The sequence below is a fragment of the Paramisgurnus dabryanus genome, chromosome 2 (assembly GCF_030506205.2).
Source record: "Paramisgurnus dabryanus chromosome 2, PD_genome_1.1, whole genome shotgun sequence".
Lineage (NCBI taxonomy): Eukaryota > Metazoa > Chordata > Actinopteri > Cypriniformes > Cobitidae > Paramisgurnus > Paramisgurnus dabryanus.
Window position 1 is genome coordinate 40,594,446 of NC_133338.1, and position 20,977 is coordinate 40,615,422.

Below are 20,977 nucleotides of genomic sequence, written 5' to 3' on the forward strand. Positions count from 1 at the left end.
TTCCCTGTGCCTAAGGTAAATATTAAAGAAATACTGTATATGAAAAAATCTAAAGCCGTTGTTAACCCTGCATGTGCAGTTACCGTGTGCGCTAGAGATGGGACGACAGAAAGTCAGATTAAAGAACACATGTGCGCTGTCTGGGAAGACTGACAGCGCACATGTGTTTGCTTCAGTAAAGCCTGCTATATCTCTTTTTCTTTAATCTGACTTGCATTCTATATTTCTTTATCTCGCTGTTTTTTATGGTGTTTGCAATTACCTTCTAAGTACAGCTGTCACCACAATGTGTTTTTTTAGGTTAACGTCATGTTTGTAAAAGTGCAGTTCCAAGGCTCTAAGAAATTCATCAAGCTGAACGATGGATTCACTTTCACTGATTTTATAACTGAAGGCAAGTGATTAAAAGTTTTTAGCTCATATAAAAAGAGGTTTTGATTCTTATACTTGGAATGCTTTTTTGGTCTGCAGTGCAAAGCAGATTTGAAATGCACACTGGAGCAGACTTGCGGATATATGATGAATCCCACACCGAGATTGAACAAGACCTTTTAGGAGAGTTGCTTGAAGCAGACCCAAAATCAACGTTAATCATTGAAGACCTTAGTAAAGGTATTTTAATATTTACAATTATAAAATGAGAATCTTTATTTGTTCTTATAATTACATTTTATTTTAGTTTGTGTGTCAGAGGAAGCAGCCAGCTCCTGCACAGATACGCAGTCAATTACAAGTCCTTCATCTAGTGAACTTCATGTGCCCTCTGGAAGATGTACCAAGAAATCCAAAATGTCAGAGCAGAGTGATGAATTTAGGGCAACATCAGCTAAGGAGGTGACATAAATTGCATGTTTGCTTATGTTGGTTTCTTGTTTCATTTCCACAATTTGCAAGAATTAAAATAACACGGTTAAAATAAATGATTGTAAGAGGTGTTGAATAATGCAGCCAGAGCTATGATACATCTACAGTATTTTTAAGCTAGATTAATATTATCCTCATGTTGTGGGCTTTGTTTGATATGTCTGTAGTAGGGATGTTAACAATTAAGCGATCTTTGATTAATTGTCGGTAAGAATTAAATCAATAAAACTTAACGATTGTAGATAAAGCAAGCACGTGTGACCTGCGCAAAGCACATACACAGCTGGTGAAAAATTATACAAGTGCGAAGAAGTTAAACTTGCAAAGATCACAACGATGCTCGATGCCAAACACACGCTTGGGCTTTTTATCCTCGAGGCTGGCTGCTAAAGCAACGAAATGGCATCCGCAGTGGATCTGAGAGGGTCCGATGCCAAAAATCTAAACACAGTTAGGATACTGAAAGCAAAGACCCTCTTCAGGGAAGCCTGCAAGATTAGCATAGCAACGCTGCAATACACAGGGAAGGAGACCAGAAGCCGTTTTCAATAAACAGATTAAAATGTAAAACTTAAATTCTGGCAAGAAACTGTTAAATGTAAACTGTAACTGACTGTCGTTACACTCTGAACGCCCGCAACATATATCATTGATCATCATTACTGTTTTATCAAAACACCAACTACATTGACTCATTTTACAATCCCACTAGCATGTTATTTAGACAAAATAAAATCTTTTAATTCGCGTGAGGAAGCTGGCATTTTTACGCACACTTTTATGTCATTGGCTATATGCCACTGCTGTAATGGCTTATTGCACCATTACTGTTAAAGATTATTCGATTGATTCATCGTTAATTTAAATGATAATCGAATATGGGTAATTGTATAATTTGACATCCCTAGTCTGTAGCTGTTGGGACAGCAAAGTGTGTTGCAGAACCTTAACTGTTTAGCATAACAAGCAACATTCTCTAACTAATACAAAAAAAGTTAAACTTGGATGAGCAAACAACAAATTATGCATAAACATAAAATAGCACAGAACCTGAAATTGATAATTACCTTACAGAAAAACCACATCAATTTCACATGTGAAAAACACATGTGGATGTGTGTGTTTGGAACAGGTTTGTATGAATTCCATGTGAAACGCATGTGCATAATGTGGTGACAATTTTTTTTACATGTGATCCACTGATTTCACATGGGATTCACATTAAAATGTTCCCAAAACACACATTTCACATCTGAATTTGCACATGTGAAATCCATGTGACTATTCTGTAAGGGTTGGCCCATGCACTGACAGCAAATATTGGAGTAACTGACAGCACAATTTTTGTAGGCTAGATAACATTGTTTTAAACAACTTTCTTTTACTGTTTTTTTACCTAGATGGTTCTTACTGCCATAAAAGAAAAATCTAAAGGAGATGACATTCTTGAAGAGTACAAGGCCACCAACACCTTGTCAAATGAGATGAGAAGAGCTCTTGTCAACATATTGGTGGGACATATGACCGAGAAACATGGGTAAGTCACATTTCCATGTTTAGGAGTATGTAATTGTTGTTCTGTTTTGTGATGTATTGTTGCGCAATATGCCCCATAGCAGGGCTCGAAATTGCAACTATTTTGGTTGCATATGTGACCGAAATTTAATCTGTGCAACCTTAAAATATATTTGGGAGCATTTGTGCGACTGCCCATTTTGTTGTGATGTGAATTAATTTAAATCAAGCTTTGATTTAAATTGAGTCGCACCACAACAAAATGGGCAGCCGCACAATTGTGTATGCTGTGTGCTGTCCCAGGTTTAGTGTTTTCTCCAACGTTGCATAACTTAATGGTGAAATTTGATTGGTTCTTGCGTTTAATGAAGACCGCAGATTGGCTAACATGAGCGTCAATCATTCCTTTTCGGCGTGCTACGTTGGTGCGCAAACAAATCACGAAAATGTGAAAAGCCAAACCGCGAGTATGATGAGAACGAGCAGACTACAGCCAATGTTACTACTGTAATTGATAGCAACGATCCGGATTCAAATGCACCTCCACCACCACCGGAAAAAGGCTTAACGTTAAACCTTTCGGAGAGATTGGCTCCGCTATGAAAATGGCTCAATGTACTGCGTTTACTGTAAATCCTGTGAAACAGAGGTTGCCCAAGTTGGTGGCGAAATCCACACATTTTATGCGCGAGACCTTGCTTAAACATGGCGTAAGTGCCAAAAACACAAGAAGTGTCATGACAAATGTGTTCATTATTGATGGAGACACTGACCTGTTTGTCAAAGAGTGTTTAATAGTATATGTGTGCATCCTGCTAGGCTGGGTTTACACTTTGCGTTAACATGCGATCTCGGTGATCTGCTCACGCAGATCGGATCATCGGGATATCAGGACACGGGACGTTTACATTTGTCAACATCAAAGTGGCTTCTGTATCTGGATGTCTGTGTGTGCGCGTGTGTGCGCGTGTGTGCGCGTGTGTGTGTGTGTGTGTGTGTGTGTGTGTGTGTGTGTGTGTGTGTGTGTGTGTGTGTGTGTGATCGGATCCCGTGTGGGGAGACGCGCTGGATGAATAGCTGTCAAGAAGTAAAGTAATGTAATTTACAAACACATTATTCACAACAGTGAATAAATGTATTTGGTTAATGTTATTATGGTTTGTATGTGTTTTCAAGTAACTTAAAATTAGTGCTGTGTTCAAAATATTGATACGACGATACATCGTCATGGACGCCTGACGATGCACGCATCGATTCGGACATACTTTTGAAAGTAACGTGACGAATTGCTGTTGATCCGTGATCCATATGGAAAGGACGCATGTGTCCCGCGGAGTATGTATAGTTAAAGGTGGCGGGGTATACTTTCACTTTGCGTGTCTGTCTCGCTGGCGCACGTGTCTGCATAGTGAGCCGCGCGCGCGCATTAAAGTCAATGAGTTCAGTATGAAAGCGCAGATATCTTAGCCTATACTACTGCAAAGGGCTTTATTAGCCATGCTCTTATAAAACAGTACTAACGCATTTGAGAAGAAACACGACAAAGATTTGCATGTGAAAAGTGTACGTCTAGAGAAGAGATACAGAGCTACTTCAAACTATAACTGTCACATTAATAATCTGATTTCTATTAAAAAGTATTAAGTCTGACTGCATGTTTATAGATATATTCATAGATGTAGAATAATGAGAGGCAAGAGTAAGGCACCATCTTTGTAAAACTGCTTTTAAAAAAACATAAGTTAAGTACTAACTCTGGGATTTTAAATATTTCTAATAGCTAATAAATGAATGGCAAAAACACAACTGTTACAAGTCAACACTGCTTATTCAATGTACAATAAACAAATAATAATAAAAATAATAATAATAATAATGTTACTAAATTCTGATCAAAAATGTAATTAAAAATAGTCTTGTATCGTGATGCGCATCGTATCGGGACCCTTGTATCGGGATACGTATCGTATTGGGGAATTGTTGGCGATACACAGCCCTACTTAAAATGTGTTAAATGAGAGCGAAACAGACGACTGACCAAAAAGAAGCGCAACATTCACGCAATGACCTTGATATGTCGCCATGGAAACTCAAACATTATAACGATCCATTAAATTCTGACATGAAATATTAAATCACTACATGAATACTTGGAACATATTAAACATTTACCTGAATAACTTAAAAATGCAATCAGCAGTGTTAAAATGCTCTTGTATATCGATTTATTTCAAGATACTTTCAAGCTTAGCTAGCATTGCTCCCCAATATGAATATGTGTGTCTCTCACCTGCGCTTCATGACCTAATGTCTTTTTTGTTCTGTAAGTGAGAGGAGATGATGGGGCGGGGTTTTTTGTGACCTTGACCTGTAAATGCAGATATGATGGCTGGATTGCGTTTACATTACACTGAGATCCGATCACAAAGCGTCCTCGACTACCTCTTTATCAGGGCACGCAGATCGGATAACATTCTGATCACAAACTCGTTTACACTTGTCTTTTCCATGTGTGTGTGGACAACATCCAGATACAGGTCGCATGTTAATGCCAAGTGTAAACGCAGCCCTTAAGGGACATCCGACAAACATGCTTGTAGTCGATGTTGAGTTGGGACAATGCTGATGTTATGTTTATGTTGTATTTTTTAAAACATTGCCTATTTAGTAGTTATAGGATACTGGTAAGGCAGTTATCAATACTAATATATATATATTAGCCTTCTATATTAAGGTTACTTTTGTAATGTAATAATTAATCAGTGTTTTATGTGTTTGTTAGATTTTCTATTGTAATCATGTTACCTGTAATTGTTCAATTAGTATTGCTGCTATACTAATTAAACAGCATTTGGATAATATTTTGGTTATCTATGCAGCAAAAGTAAAATGGACCAAGCTCACAAAGCGCTCACACAGCTAACTGTCAACACAGGCGTGATCACTAAACTCAAAGGAATAGTCTATTCATTTTCAATATTGAAATATGTTATTACCTTAACTAAGAAGAGTGGATACATCCCTCTATCATCTGTGTGCGTGCACGTAAGCGTTGGAGCGCGCTGTGACACTTCGATAGCATTTAGCTTAGCCCCATTCATTCAATGGTACCACTCAGAGATAAAGTTAGAAGTGACCAATCACATCAACGTTTTTCCTATTTAAGACGAGTAGTTATACGAGCAAGTTTGGTGGTACAAAATAAAACGTAGCGCTTTTCTGAGCGGATTTAATAGAGGAACTATATTGTATGGCGGAACAGCACTTTTGGGTGTACTTCAACTCGCCTGAAAAATCCCCTCCCCTTCTCCCTCTCATAATGGGAGAGGGAGGGTGTTACTGCGCCGAGTCGAAGTACTCCCAAAAGTGCTGTTCCGCCATACAATATAGTTCCTCTTTTAAATCCGCTTAGAAAAGCGCTACGTTTTATTTTGTACCACCAAACTGGGTCGTATAACTACTCGTCTTAAATAGGAAAAACGTTGATGTGTTTGGTCACTTCTAACTTTATCTCTGAGTGGTACCATTGAATGAATGGGGCTAAGCTAAATGCTATCGAAGTGTCGCAGCGCGCCCCAGCGCTTACGTGCACGCACACAGATGATAGAGGGATGTATCAACTCTTCTTAGTTAAGGTAATAACATATTTTAATATTGAAAATGAGTAGACTATTCCTTTAAGTTTTCTTTCTTGTTTAAAGCCCGGAATACACTGCAGGATTTTTGCCCTCCTATAAGATCATTAGCTTATCACACTGTGCGACATGGATCGTTTAAACTCTGGTATGACAGGCATGTAGACAGTACGATGATGACACGGAAGCTTCGGCGGCAGCGTCACACGTTAGTGCGACGTCACCAGCATGTGCTCGTGGTAAACACATACCAGCATGCAGGTCGTAGCAGCAAACACACTGTGCGGTGACCATGCCGAATTTCTGACAGTGTCAGAAAACTATCGTAGGCTATCTTTGGATGCAAGACCGGAAAAATGTCCATCTTTGAACCGCTCTCACTGTAAGACATAGGACCACTGATGAAGAGCCACGATCACAGAAATCGCAACGATTGTTTCACAATGGCAAACTTTAGTCTGGGACAGCTAATAATCGTGCAGTGTATCCCGGGCTTTAGTGAACATAAACGGCTGTATGTTGATCAACATATTGAAGCATTGAAAATTCAACAATGTGTCCACCCCGCCTCTGGAAAATTTTCAGGCTCAGGTTTTCTTTTTTTTGCTTTAACCCCTGTATTCAAAGCAATGAAATGTTAAAGTCCTTTCTCAGTTACCTGCCTGTTTGTGTGATAACACTGTACTTGTGGATGTGGTTTTTGAGATTACGTTTTTATATGTTATGACATTTTGTCTGTGCAACAAAACTTAAAACCTCTGTAGCACCAGTGCTAAAATTGACAGCGTTTTGCATGTACATTGATTTTATAGGAGGATTCCACCTGTACAGCAGAGAGAGCAATATGCCCTTGGAATAGTGACTTTGTTTCCGTCATTGAAAGACCCATTTTCTAAGAAGGGATATGTGAGTTGATTATTTGTATTTTTTATGAATGATTTAAAAGAAATTACCCCATATCTTATTTAGCTTCAAGTAGGGCTGGGCTTTTTTTATTAATTTGAATTGACGTTTTTATGCAATTTTATTTAAATCGGGAAATCGATTTTAAATGGACATTCTTTACAGTCAAAGTGAAACAGTGCTGACATTCTGATTACACAGCAGGGTTTTCCTTCATTGAAAATTAAATGTCAGCCACCCAGGCAAAATTTTGGAACTTCAATACCAAGTAGGCTATATTATTTTATGCGCTTTTGTTCTGTGTACGATGTGGGATAAGTAATGGAGATTGTCGTTGTCCTTTGTGTGTCCCTAAGCTCTATTCGTCAAAAAGCAGGGATGTTAACAATTAATTGATTCAAGATCATGCACTTGTGTGCGGTGCCTGCGCAAAACGCATACGGCTGGAGGGAAAAATGAAGCGTGCAGAAGTTAAACTAGCCATGATCACCTCGATGCCAAGCACACATATGTGCTTTTTAACCTCATGCGAGACGAGGCTGTTTTAACCTCATGCGAGACGAGGCTGGCTGCCTATATATATATATATATATATATATATATATATATATATATATATATATATATATATATATATGCGCCACAATTCTCAATATAATATTGAACCGTTCTGTGCGCGCATGTGAATTGCGGTTTTTCGGTTTATCCATCCAAATCTGTCAGTTTTATATTTATTGACAAAATTATTGATTAAAAATTGAATCAAATTTTAAACAAATCATAGGAGAATGTTATGAATGGTTAAAAGAGAAATAATAGTTAATAATAGTTTCGTTTAACATGTTACTTAACAAGGCCTAATTTCTGCATAGATATTTAATAAAAGTTATTTGAATTTATTTTATATTTATACTATGTTGATAACACTCTTTAGTGCACTTGAATTAGAACTTCAGTTTTTTTTAACCAGATGAACTTTTTTTTTAACCACCTTGTGAAAAGAATGTTAGTGGAATGAGAAAGTTACTGCAGTATTGTTGTAGTTATGTATTAAGTTAACTAGTGAAAAAATAGAAAATCAGCGTTGTAAATCGGTCAAATGTTCTGAAAAAAATCTAGATTTTAAAATCGACATGAAATGGAATTAACAAGTGTCTTATTTACCCCGTGGTGATGTATATTCGAGTGAAACCGGAGAACTGGTTGGATCTGATTGGATGATTTGAAGTTGGGTCGTGTTGCTAATTGCTGCAATCTTCTCCCGGACCCCGCCCACTTGCCATACCATATGACCAGAAGTAAAGAGAGATCATTTTGAGGAGGGGAGGAGATTTGCGGTTTTGATTAAAGATTATGAGGGCACATGAATTTTTCATAAAATAATGAAGCTCACAGATCATTTGTAAAAAATACCACAATATTCCAAAACAAATGAAAGTTTTTCATTTTTATTTCATTGAGACTTTAATTTTTTGCCATATCTCCCAGCCCTATCTTTATGACATTCTACGTATATATGCATTCTTTTCCTTAGCCAAACATGGTCAGAGTTATATAAAATAATATAATTACTGAAGTCAAATTATTATTTACTTTGCAGTCTCCCACTAACTTATACTTTAACCAAAATAAAAATAAACCTGAAACATTCACTCATTTCACCTACTCTGATTTTTGACAATCTTATTTTTATACATATAGGAGCACTTCTACGATGCTGCAAGTGGGAGTGGATATCTTGCTTGGCGTCTAAAGACTGTCCTTAGAAACACTCGTCGCACTGAAAAAACTGAGCCTACATCTCTACAAGGTGGTCCAAAGGTCAAGAGAGCCATTAGCTTAGAACAACAACTTGATGGCGATGCTGCTTTGGAGGCCATTTCGCTTCTCGCTCATACAGGAGTTGAATCAACTATTTTTGAGAAGATGAGACAGACATTTCGTCATCGCCAGGAACTTGTTCAAAATGCAGATACAGCAACAGATGTTTTAAAAACCTTCCCAAGGTTTTTAGATACCAAAGGATTGGTAAGTAAATTTAAATTGAGTAACTGTTGCTTTAATGCAGGGGTATCTAAAGTATGTCCCGGAGGGCCGGTGTCCTGCAGAGTTTAGGTCCAACTTGACTTGACAAACCTGTCTAGAAGTTTGTAGTCTGCCTAGTGACACCTTAATTAAGTGCTTCAGGTTTGTTGTTTAGGGTTGAAGCTAAACTTTGCTGGACATTGGCCTTCCAGGACCGACTTTGGACATCCCTGCTTTAATGTATGGGTGTCTAATTCTAATGACTATTCTTTAAGGTGAATCAAGATTTTGAACTTCTCTTCAATTTGGACACATCTTCAAAGTTAATGGAAAAGTGGGACAGAACCTTAAAGCCAAAAATTATCCAGGAAGCGAAAAACTTGACTCAGACCCCTGCTGTTCAGCGTTTTCTTTTGTCAGCTGAGAAATCCTCAGAAAAAGCCAATTCAGGTGTGCTAAAATGGTTTATTTTAAATAAGTTTCAAATTATTGTCATAATCATTTCACATAATATGGATTATAGGTTTTTTCTTTTACCACAGCCTGGGACAGTGATTTGTCTACGCTGCTGCTGCTTGTTCACCTTCTTCCACCATCTGCTGGGCGGAAGATGGCTGCAAAAATAAGTGCCACCAATGCAGCTGACAAACTTGTTCTGTTTCATAAGGTATTAAACATATTTTTTCTTATGTACCTTCTAGGGATGCACCGATAGGATTTTTGGGCCGATACGGATTTAAACAGACAACTTCTGGCCGATACAGATATAAAACACTTGTATACAATACTATACAGTTGGTCTATTAGCTAGTTTATTTCTGCATCGAAATATTTTTACTGAAAATGGATTTGATCTAATTAACATTCAAACTGACCAACATATTAAGAGAGGCACAAATTAAGCTAAAACAAATATAAAAAGACAGCATGACAACCTTCAAAGGTGGTTTTTGCTATTCAGCATTTATTTTATTAACAACATTAACACATTTTTTACATATAATGGATTTCTTTATGCATTTAATTAATAAACAATCAGTATCGGCCTTTCTCGTGCTATTGCCGATATGCCGATGGTTTCAAATTCATCAAAAATCGGCCGATAAATATCGGCGGCCGATACATCGCTGCATCACTGGTACCTTCTTATGTCTCTTTCTATTATTCTACTCTATTGTACTATATTATTAAATGTAACAATAATTTAAATGTGAGTCGAGGAAGTTATCTGTGCCACCCTGGTGGATAAATTAGTGTCTTTTATATTGAAACAATAGTTAGATACAGGACCAGTTTTGAAGGGGTAACACTTTATTTCGATAGTCCACTTTAGACGTTTTACTAATTATAAGTAACTTTGCAACTACTAATCAACTTCCAATCTTTAGAGTATTAGTAAATGGTCTGCGTAATATCTGTTAACACTTTATTGTGATGATCCCTCAACAGACATTCAACTGTCTAAGTATCTTTGCAGGTGCATGTCAACTTATTTCACTAACCCTAACCTCTTCCCTAACCCTTACAGTCTACTTATATTCTAATGACAGTTAGTTCACATATAGTTGCAAATGAGTAAAAGTTAGTTGCCATGTAGTTGCAAAGTTATTTGTAGCTGGTAATCTTTTTTCCCAGATAAAAATAGCACAGATGGTCACATTCCTTAGTTACATTATTTGCAGTAGTGTTGCCCCAATGTGAGGTCGTCCTATCGTCAGCCTGTGAGATTGCCGATACACAATAGTATTGGTAAGGCTGGGCAATAGTTTATTTATTTATTTGTTAATTTTTACTAATTTATGGCAAACCACTTGATTGGTGGACAAAAAAAGAAGCTGATTTACTCTTAAGAGCAACACTGTCATGACCGCAACCTTCTTAAAACTGATGACATTAATCCTTGTCATTAAAGCCCAGACACTCTGGGTCAAAGATGCGTATTACAAGTTCAGGTGCATGATGGAATCCATGCCGCATGCGTTACAAGATCTCTCATGTATCGTCTTTCGGCACAACCCCAATTTGCAATAGTTAGTTTTATTATTTTTTTATAGAGTAGTGGTTCCCAACTCTAGTCCTCGGGGCCCCCCTCCCACAATGTTTTAGATTTCTTTTTATCAGTTTTCTATTATCATAACAAGGTCAACTCATCACCTTGCAAATTTTGATTAAGACTGTTTGTTTTTCCTTTGTAGTCATGTTGCAGCATTGATGAGCATCTAGGGAAAGTTCAAAGTCACCAACCATATCTTCTAGCTGTGGGGAGGAGTCAAGACGAGATTGACAACTACTACATTGCTCTGGATAGTAAACTTATACCATGTCAAACAGCTAGTTCTCTGGGTGCTTTGGATGAGCTCTTCAAAGTGCACTATGTTTTTAACATTTCCTATGACAATGCTCTCGACAACTTCTACACATTTCTGCAGACCACTGTCTATAACATAGATGTTGGGAAAACAAAAGAGTCTCCATGAGTGAAAGAGCTGCGAGCCAAATTCCTGAATAACACCTAAACTGAAATTTAAGAGAGAATGCTGCTGTGTTTTAGATGTGAAGAATTGCATACAGATACTCCTTCACTGATTTCACATTTAAGGTTTCAACATGGATTCTATCCCACCTCTAAGTGTAGACTTGTTTGTGCTCAACACGGTTGCCGAAAGCAGTTTTCAACGTACTCTGGTTTTAGGAAACATCTGGACAATATTCATGTTCCTCGTTCAGTTTTTGCAAACGTTCCTCATGCTGATTGTTTAAGTCAGTCAGATGCAGTTCAGACTGGACCATCAGATGAAGAATCTCTTCCAGAAGCTATTTGTTTTGAAAGTAGGCCAGTTCCTTCTAAAAAGGATGTGAAGGACATGTGTGCCTCAATTGTTGCAAAACTACAGGGAAGTGGTGCTTCTAATACATCAGTTTCATCAATTATATGTGACCTGGAAGAGTTTACCACAGAGTTACAATCATTAATGAAGCAAAATTTTGTTACGGAAGACTCCTCTGAAATGTCAGCACAGTGTTTTGAAAATCCATTTACCAGTTTTAATTCTGATGCTAAACGAGCAAAGTTCTTCAGTGAAAGGTGGGGAATTGTTGAACCGTTGGAAATAGTTCTTGGTGTTCGGTATGACAGTAGACGAAACAAAAGAACTGGGACCTATGACCAGGTACCGGTTAAAGAGACTTTTGTTTACATCCCTATTTTGGATACCTTAAAGTTTATGTTTCGTAACACAGATATTTGTAAGCATTTTGAAACGGAGTTTCAAACCACTCCTGATGTATATAAAGATTTTAGTGATGGCAGTTACTGCAAGGGCCATCCATTGTTTTCACAACACAATTCTTTGAAAATCCAATTATATTATGATGATTTTGAGACAAGCAATCCACTGGGGTCAAAGCATGGAATTCACAAGATAGGTTGTTTATATTTTGTCCTCAGAAATCTTCCACCAAAGTTCAACTCTGCTGTTCTAAACATACACTTAGTTTCTCTCTTTCACTCCCAAGATGTTAAAAAGTATGGATTTGATGCAATTTTAGCACCTTTGATCAATGATGTTAAGATACTTGAAGTTGAGGGGATTGATTTGCCCATTTCATCTGAAAAGGTTTACGGTTCAATTTGTCAGATTTCTGGAGATAATTTGGGTATGAATGCTATTCTTGGTTTTACAGAGTCTTTTAACAGTAATTACTATTGTCGCTTATGTTTAACCGAGAAGTCTGATGCCCAAGATGTTTACAGTGAGGATGACCCAAGGTTGTTGTTTCGTGATGAAGTCAGCTTTCAAATGCACTGCAGGGATATTCAGTCAGATCCACAGTTGAACTCAGTATATGGAGTTAAAAGGAACTGCTCTTTGAACACTTTACACTATTTCCACGTGTGTAGCAATTACTCTTTTGATATAATGCACGATATATTGGAGGGTGTTGCTCAGTATGAGATGAAACTTTTATTTGGATACCTGACTGAAAACTTGATCTCAAAAAATGATCTCCTTTTGAGGATTTATTCGTTTGACTTCGGATACACAGAGCGCAAAAATCGACCAACAAATGTCAGTTTGGAACATGGTGGAAATTCTATTGGATTGAATTCAATTCAGACATTGTGTTTGGTGAGAAACACACCATTAATTTTTGGTGACCTTGTGCCTCCCGGAAATCCAAACTGGAACTTGTTGCTCATTTTACTGCAAATTATAAACATTGTCTTTTCACCTGTTGTTACCTATGGCATGACTGTTTTTTTGAAGCATTTGATCTCTGAGCATCATCAACTTTTTAAATCTGTGTACCCTCACAAAAAATTGATACCCAAGCATCATTTTATGGTGCATTATCCTTCATGCATAAGGAAAATAGGACCTCTGTTGCACTTCTGGAGTATGAGGTTTGAGGCCAAGCACAAACTTTTCAAAAATATGCTGAAAAGTTTTAAGAACATCACAAAGTCCCTTGCACGGAAACATCAAATGGCAATAGGAAGTCACTGGGAAACACTGAGTTTACAGCGAAAAGAGTTTGGACCAATGAACTTTTTCTCTCTTAATGACTGTGAAAATGGTGAAGATTTAGCCAGAGCTTTACAAGTCACAGTGCAGGCTGACATTTACTCTACCCGTTGGGTAAAACTTGATGGCACTGAATATAGACCTGGTCTGGTTATATGCACTAATATAAAAAATGAACTTCCATTTTTTAGTAAAATAACAAACATTCTTGTGTTGGGTGAAAAAGTGTATTTTTTGGTTGACAAACTTGTTACAGAGTTGTTCAGTGAGCATTATAATGCATTCAGAGTGGTTGATGGTAATGAATTTGATGCAGTTGTTCCAGCTGATGATCTTAAGCATTACAAACCCTATGACCTTCAAAGTGCATATGGACCAGATGTGAATGTGTATGTTGTGCCTTTACAGAGTTTTGTAATGTTAGAAGATTGAACAATTTTTTTGCACTCTTGGTTTTAAAAAAGTGCATATTTTTTTATTTTATTAATTATACTGTTTTTATAGGCAGTGTTTAAACTATTGTAAGACTAAAAAACATTGTTCCACTTGATGTTTATTTCTTGAAACCATTGAGTACATATGTACATTTGGTCCGGTTTTTAGGCAGTGTAAGTTTTAAACCATTGTAAGACTAGAACACCTTGTTCTACTTGATGCATTTCTATTTTACTGTTTTATAGGCAGTGTATGTTTTGACAATGTATTTGCCTTTTTAATGTTTAAACTAAATTAAATGAGTTTTCAATTACAACTTTTATCTGAACTATTTGTTTGTTAGATTGAAATTAAGCTAATTTAAATCTAGGGTAGTGTTGTTTTATTCTCTAAGGAGTTAGATTAAATTTTTTGAGATATTTTGATTAACTCCCGTAAGAGTGAAATATTGACCTCGCAGTCAGTGTTAATTCATTAACACTTTTGAAAGTGTTAATATTACTATGGCCAGTGTGGATTATATATACACCAAAAAAGTGTTAAAATGACTCTCATAGAGTTAAATTAACACTGGTGATTTTACACCCGTTGGAGTTAAATATTGAACTCGCAGTCAGTGTTAATTCATTAACACTTTTAAAAGTGTTAATATTACTATGGCCAGTGTGGATTATATATACACCAAAAAAGTGTTAAAAATAACTCTCACAGAGTTAAATTAACACTGGTGATTTTGCTGTGTATTATTATGACGGATTTACCAGGCGTACGCCAGGAGCGGTTCACAGCCGAGGAGACCGACATTCTTGTAAGAGCAGTCAAAGACAGAGAAGTAATTTTGTATGGGGATAGGAGAAACCCTCCCAAATCAACATAGGTTAAACAGGCGTGAGAGGAAATAGCTACAGTCTCATCAGCTGGCATATCGTTGCGCCAAGCGCTACAATGATGTCAGGAGACGGGGGAATCCTAAGCTTGCCAGCATAAATCGGGCACGCCGTGTAACGGGAGGTTGGATCTGCCTCAGGACCTGACGCCAGCAGAGGACATCGCTGCGTCCACCCTCACCGCTGAAAGGGTTTGGGGGCTTTGAAATCGGACCCCAGAAACACAAGCAAGGTCCAACCCCAAAGTACTCTTACAAATCAAGTTCACATACATTAAGGTTTCTTGTGAAAACATTTTAATTATTATTTACATAAAATAAACGTTATACAGCCACACAACAAACTTATTATTATTAACTTATAAAATATTTTAATCGTTATTTGCATGAGAATTTTTTAACGCAGCCACACAATAAATAAAAACTATCACCACAATGCTCACCACTATGATTCCCCTTATCTCCTGTATTAATATTTTTAGTGTAACAATTTATGATTTGGAAAAAAAAACTTTTGCATCTGTGTAGATTAGATGCAAAGTGTATGCGCGTTGTGCACGCTATACATTATGGTCAAGCATGCACCCTTAAAATAGCATAATGAACCACGCGCAACGCGCCACTGACTTTAAATTTTTTTTCTTCTGGTCAGTGGCGCAATTGTTTTTTGAAACTGCAAAATAGCATCAGGGATGGTTTGCGCCGGAACACGCCTCTTTTTTTGCGCTGAACCGGCCAGGGAGTGCAAGTTTATTCCCTAGTTTGCCGACGTGCGTTTGTGGAGGGAAAAACCCGCTGTGCGCCGGTGCAAAATACGAATGATACATGCGTCACTGACAAAGTCAATTGCGCTGGGTGCAAGATAGGGCCCTTTAAGTTCAATTAAATTGCACTTTAAGCACATTTTAATATTACCTAAAATACACTAGAAGTCTGAGTTGAAGGTACTTCTAATGTCATTGCAAGCAATTTTAAGTATGTTTTAAGCATACTACATCTCACTCAAAGTTTTAATACAATACAATTTTATTATGCTTCAAATGTGTTTGAATGTCACTATTAGTAAAATACTAGTATGGCCTCAGTTTATTATAAGTATAACATAAGTGTAATTAAAATGTAATTTAGTTGCAATGGTAATGATATCAAAATAAATTTCAAGTGCACATTGAATGTTCTGTTCTGTATATTGTCCAAAATTAGGGTAGATACTTAAGTTGCACTTAAGTATACTTTGAATAGTTCCACTTTAGCACAAAAAAGTATATTTAACACAATTTAAGTTGGACCCCAGCACTACTTTCACACAACTAAAGTGCATTAAGTACAAAATTAGTTGTTCCAATTTAGCAGACTTGAAGTATACCAATATATAGTGTGCAACAAATACATTTAGTTATACTAAAGTACATGTGAATAAATTGTACTTAAGTATACAATTTTTTCACTAGGGTTGTATTGGCCGAAACACTCATGCTGTGAAATGGTTTCGCACCATTTTTCACTTGGGTCACTGAAAATAAGTGCTATCATAAGCACTAACTTGAATTGGACCAGGGGCCAGAGTCTCTGAAATGTTCTTTAGACAAAAAATGAAGAAATTGTATGTTTGTAAGAATGTTCCAGTTTTTGAAAAATAAACTTTTGAACTTACTGACTTTTTTAGACTAACTGTTACTTACATTGATTATACAAAATTGTTCTTAGATCTAAAATATTTCCATAATTTTTGAGTAACAAGCAGATTGTGACATTTTTCTTAAAATGTGCATGGAACAAATTAAAGGGACACTCAACTTTAAAAAAAAAAAAAATGCTTATTTTCCAGCTCCCCTAGAGTTAAACATTAGATTTTTACCTTTTTGGAATCCATTCAGCCGATCTCCCGGGGCTGGCAGTACCACTTTTAGCATAGCTTAGCATAATCCATTGAATCAGATTAGACCATTAGCATTGTGCTAAAAAATAACCAAAGAGTTTAGATATTTTTCCTATTGAAAACTTGACTCTTACATCGTGTACTAAGAAAGATGGAAAATTAAAAGCTGTGATTTCTTAGGCATCCTGGCGTTGTCGCTGTAACATGGCTGCAGGAGGCACAATAATATTACACAGTAGCCGAAAATAGTCCCCTTAGTAACTTTCAATAGCAGGGGACTATTTTCGGGCAGTGCGTAATATCACTACGCCTGCTGCAGCCATGTTACAGCAGCAAAGTCCTTGATTATTACACAGTGTAAGTTTTAAATAGGAAAAATATTCAAACTCTTTGGTTATTTTTTAGCACGATGCTAATAGTCAATCAGAGTCAATGGATTGTGCTAAGCTATGCTAAAAGTGGTAGCGCCAGACCGGAGATCAACTGAATGGATTCCAAAACTGTAAAAATCAGATTTATTTTTTAAAAAGGTGGAGTGTCCCTTTATGTTGAATGACTTTAAAGGTGTAATGTGTATTTTAGCGGCATCTGGTTCAATTTTGAACCTCAATTTTGAAATAAGAAGCTATGGTAGTTGCTGTCAAGAGATAATCGAAAAGTTACACAATGCGCCTGTAAAGGGATAATTCACCCCAAAATGAAAATTTTGTCATTATACTCACCCTCATGTTGTTTTAAACCTGTATCCGTTTTTTGATAAATGATGGTAAGCGCACAGTTGACGGTATCCCATAGTAGGATAAACAAATAGTAGAATTCAATGGGTACCATCAACTCTATGCTTACCATCATTTATCTAATAAACACAGATTCAGAACAACATGAGAGTAAATGACAGAATTTTCATTTTTTAGTGAACTATCTCTTTGTAACTTTGAAAATGTATTTGTTAGTATTGTGACAACAAAATAAATTTTGAAGCAAAATATCAATGAATATATAAAGCACTCACTATCACTGTTGCCCATATCATTTGAAAAAAAAAACATTTTAAGATTTTACCTAGCTGAACTTTAAGATGTTCTTTACAATTTAAATTTGATACACTGTTAAAAATAAGTTGGTGTAACTTAAAAAAGTAAGTTACCGGGTCCGGGTTGTCTTGAAATGTTTAATTGATTCAATAAAAAAGTAATACATTTTTTTTACAATTGTTTTGATTTATATTTTTAAGTTGAATCAACTCAAATTTTAAGGCAACCAGGTAACTTACATTTTTAAGTTGAACCAACAATTTTTTTCAGTGGAACTTTCTAGGGGTGGTTCACATTTCACGTCTAAACCCACATGGAAAACGTGACTGCGCCACATTTTCAACGCAGCATTCTGCAAAGTTTAAGTTTTTCAACTAACATTAGCTGTGGCGGTGCTGTGCCTGAAAAAAAAAAGTGTGTCGCTCTCAATTTGAGCGCACCTGCACGGCTACATCTTATCTTATTTGTGCGGAAAAGACGTCAAATTTTAATCGCCCCTTAAGCTGTTTTTTATAATATTAGTCTGTCTTTTTTGTGGTTCAGAAGAATTTTCTTTTTGAAAATTTGTATTGTAAATCTGCAAATATCTTTGGTATCTGCAACCAGTAAAATTTCTACAAGAGCAAATCTTCATAATTAGCATGACCTAAAACATTCATAGGATGATTTATAAAAGTTTATAAAGCCAAACTTGGAGCTAATTATACATTTGCAAAATTTCACATTTTAGGGTTTTTCTGATGTATCCAGTTACTTCTTTTACAAATGCCTATACAGTTACGGTAGCTCATAAAGCAAAGTAAATGACGTCAACAGAGAGTTATGCTCTACTATTAACACAGTGGTCCACAACATTAATGTTCTCATGGATCTCAGTGCAGCTGGTGGCAAGGGATAAGACACATCTGTGGCTTATTAGGCACAGTACAAACCCTGATGCATCACTGCACAATAGAGTTGCATCTGGCTCACGTCAAAGTTTCTTTAAGATTATGAGAAGGAGCAGCTTCTGAATACCTTGTGAATGAGCACTGCAAATCTTTTCCATTCAGGAGGACCAGCTGTTTTGTCATTAGCCAAACAATGATGCCAAAGCATTCAACCGACTGCAGCTTATTGTAAATGATGCCTCTCTGCATATAAATATAATGAATATAAACAACCTTTGCTGTTTTAGTGCTTGATATTTACATTTCGGTCTCATGCATTTAAATTGATCTATTTTGGTTTCAATCGTTTTTAAAGCGTGATCAATGCACACTAATAGAAATGGTTTACATAAACTTTAAGTCATATTTATTTCACTCTATTAATTTACGTTTGTGACTCTTATAGTAAAATGACCACATTACCATGAAGCTGGCATAATGCTGCAATGTTGCTGGACGTGACCCAGGGCAGACTGCGCAAAAGGGTCTAATTGATCATGTTACATGTAGGAATGTTGGCAGTGTGTAGGGGCCTGACACTTTTCTCTCTAATGTCTCCCAGGGCATTGCTACACACAGCAGATGGCCTGTCCTAACAAAATTTTTTTAAGAGTACATGAGGTGGTCCTTTTTCCCCGCTCTGCAGCGCAGATGGCGTGCAGTATCGTCGGTTGCTCCAGTTATTATGGAAGTCAAGCACAGAGCTAACAGAAAGGCAGATCATTTGTCCTATCACCGACATGAGTGATAGCTTGTCACTTAAAGCATGGGCTGTCAAACATGAAAGTAGAAACCTCCTCCATGTTTGCATGGGGCAGATCAATACATCAGTATTGCATTTCAATAATGCACAGTTCCAAGTTTAACATTTTGACCATTTTCTTCTGAAAAATTGTTCCAATTTTTTCCAAAAAATGATCCCAAGTTGAAACTGGGGCAATTCCCTTTAAAAATGTAGGTACAGATACGTATACATTTGGGTGCAAAGGTAAACTTTTTTTGAAGTGTACCACCTCTGTAACATCATAGGGACTATGTTTGACCATTATTTTGAACATTTTAGAGCAAAAGAGCCTCTGTGGTTCCATTCTGTTGTGTTCCCAAGTTTTGTTCGAAAGTGACACGCACTGCTGATCTACGACACCACAAATTCATACTGGGTGAAATGAACTGTGAATAACACTGTAAAAATAAACGAGTTAATGACATTCTTTTCTCTTTCTATTTATTTTCATTGTTCAGACCTTTGGGGCCGATGATGTGGTGTGCACACGGATTTATGTTCGAGAATGAGAACAGAGGCGAACTGACGGAGTGATCGTCCAGCACTTGCAGCTTTGGAAGAATAACGTTTTTCATGATTAACTTGCACTGTGGTGTGTTAGATGATACTTTCTGCTTAAGATCTTGGTTACCATGTTTGTCTATTCGTTGTACTCATGATCACATTACATTAATTGCTAGTGTCTATTATTATCTAGACATGTTAAGACAGTGCTAGCTCTATTAATGTTTTCTTCAGCCAAACGTATTAGAGGAGTGACAGCACACTTGTCCTAATATATTATTTTAAACATTTGTTTACCATGAAATAATAAAGACACGTACATTCGGTCATTACTGTTGCGATTGTAAAAGCACTTTTTCACTAATAATCTTCAACCAGCATCTTTAAACTAACTAAAAGTAGTAAAGGCAATTAACAGCTAAAGGTGGGTTTCGCACTTAGTAAAATTGCATTAATATCTTTAATTATCAAGTACGTTAACGCATTAAAAAAAACGTTCCTTGCATGCAGTGTCAAAAAAGCTTTGGCATCTCACTTTTCATCTGTGAGAAAAGTCCTCATGGCCTTGATTTTATGCTCTGTGAGTAATGGACCCAGAGTGCCTTTTATGACCCATTTCTCTGGAGACATTTTAACTGTACTATAGGGCCAAATCTTAATTAAATAAAGGGCCATATCTAACCAAATCCCTGTTTTTCCACTGTAAGTTAAACAAGACTATAGGGTTTATTACTCTCCTTGGTCCTAATCGCAACTTGCCTTAGTATGCAGGAAACCATAAAGGTTTCTTGATTCTTTTACAAGCATAAAAATTAAGGAAGCATTAAGTGTTAAAAGTTAACTTAATTTCTTCACTTCAGAATAAATTTACTGTATGACAATTCACGCATTTTAAATTAATCACTGCATCTCATGCGATAACGTGAACTTGTGTAATGTTTTGTTAACTCTAAAATCACATTGAAGTACTATATCACACCATGCCCCGGGAGATTATCCGAATGCTCCCTCTGCTGACAGTGTGAATAACTACAGCACATGTTATTTCAGTGTAATTG

At 36.7% G+C, this 20,977-nt stretch overlaps 2 protein-coding genes across 2 annotated transcripts in view; both read left to right on the plus strand.

Moving 5' to 3' along the window:
* The window catches only part of crabp1b (cellular retinoic acid binding protein 1b), a 33,973-nt gene extending 13,725 nt beyond the window's left edge, over window positions 1–20,248 (plus strand). Inside the window, exon 4 of the mRNA XM_065289248.2 lies at window positions 19,874–20,248. Coding sequence (XP_065145320.1) covers window positions 19,874–19,924 — 51 coding nt within the window. The 3' untranslated portion in view covers window positions 19,925–20,248. The remainder of the gene's footprint in view (window positions 1–19,873) is intronic.
* Window positions 472–14,219, plus strand: LOC135778724 (uncharacterized). The gene is made up of 8 exons (XM_065289244.2): window positions 472–612; window positions 680–834; window positions 2,265–2,401; window positions 6,827–6,920; window positions 8,619–8,945; window positions 9,218–9,392; window positions 9,485–9,609; window positions 11,138–14,219. Exons 1-8 carry the CDS (start codon window positions 489–491, stop codon window positions 11,417–11,419), a joined length of 1,419 nt encoding a protein of 472 aa, XP_065145316.2. The 5' UTR covers window positions 472–488; the 3' UTR covers window positions 11,420–14,219.
* Window positions 20,249–20,977: the final 729 nt, after the last annotated feature.

Bases quoted from the DNA above. Each gene is read 5' to 3' on its own strand.
- LOC135778724 (XM_065289244.2), top strand. From the start codon at position 489: ATGCACACTGGAGCAGACTTGCGGATATATGATGAATCCCACACCGAG. The intron at 2,402-6,826 runs GTAAGTCACATT...TTGATTTTATAG, and splicing joins CATATGACCGAGAAACATGG to GAGGATTCCACCTGTACAGC. The intron at 8,946-9,217 runs GTAAGTAAATTT...CTATTCTTTAAG, and splicing joins TTTTAGATACCAAAGGATTG to GTGAATCAAGATTTTGAACT.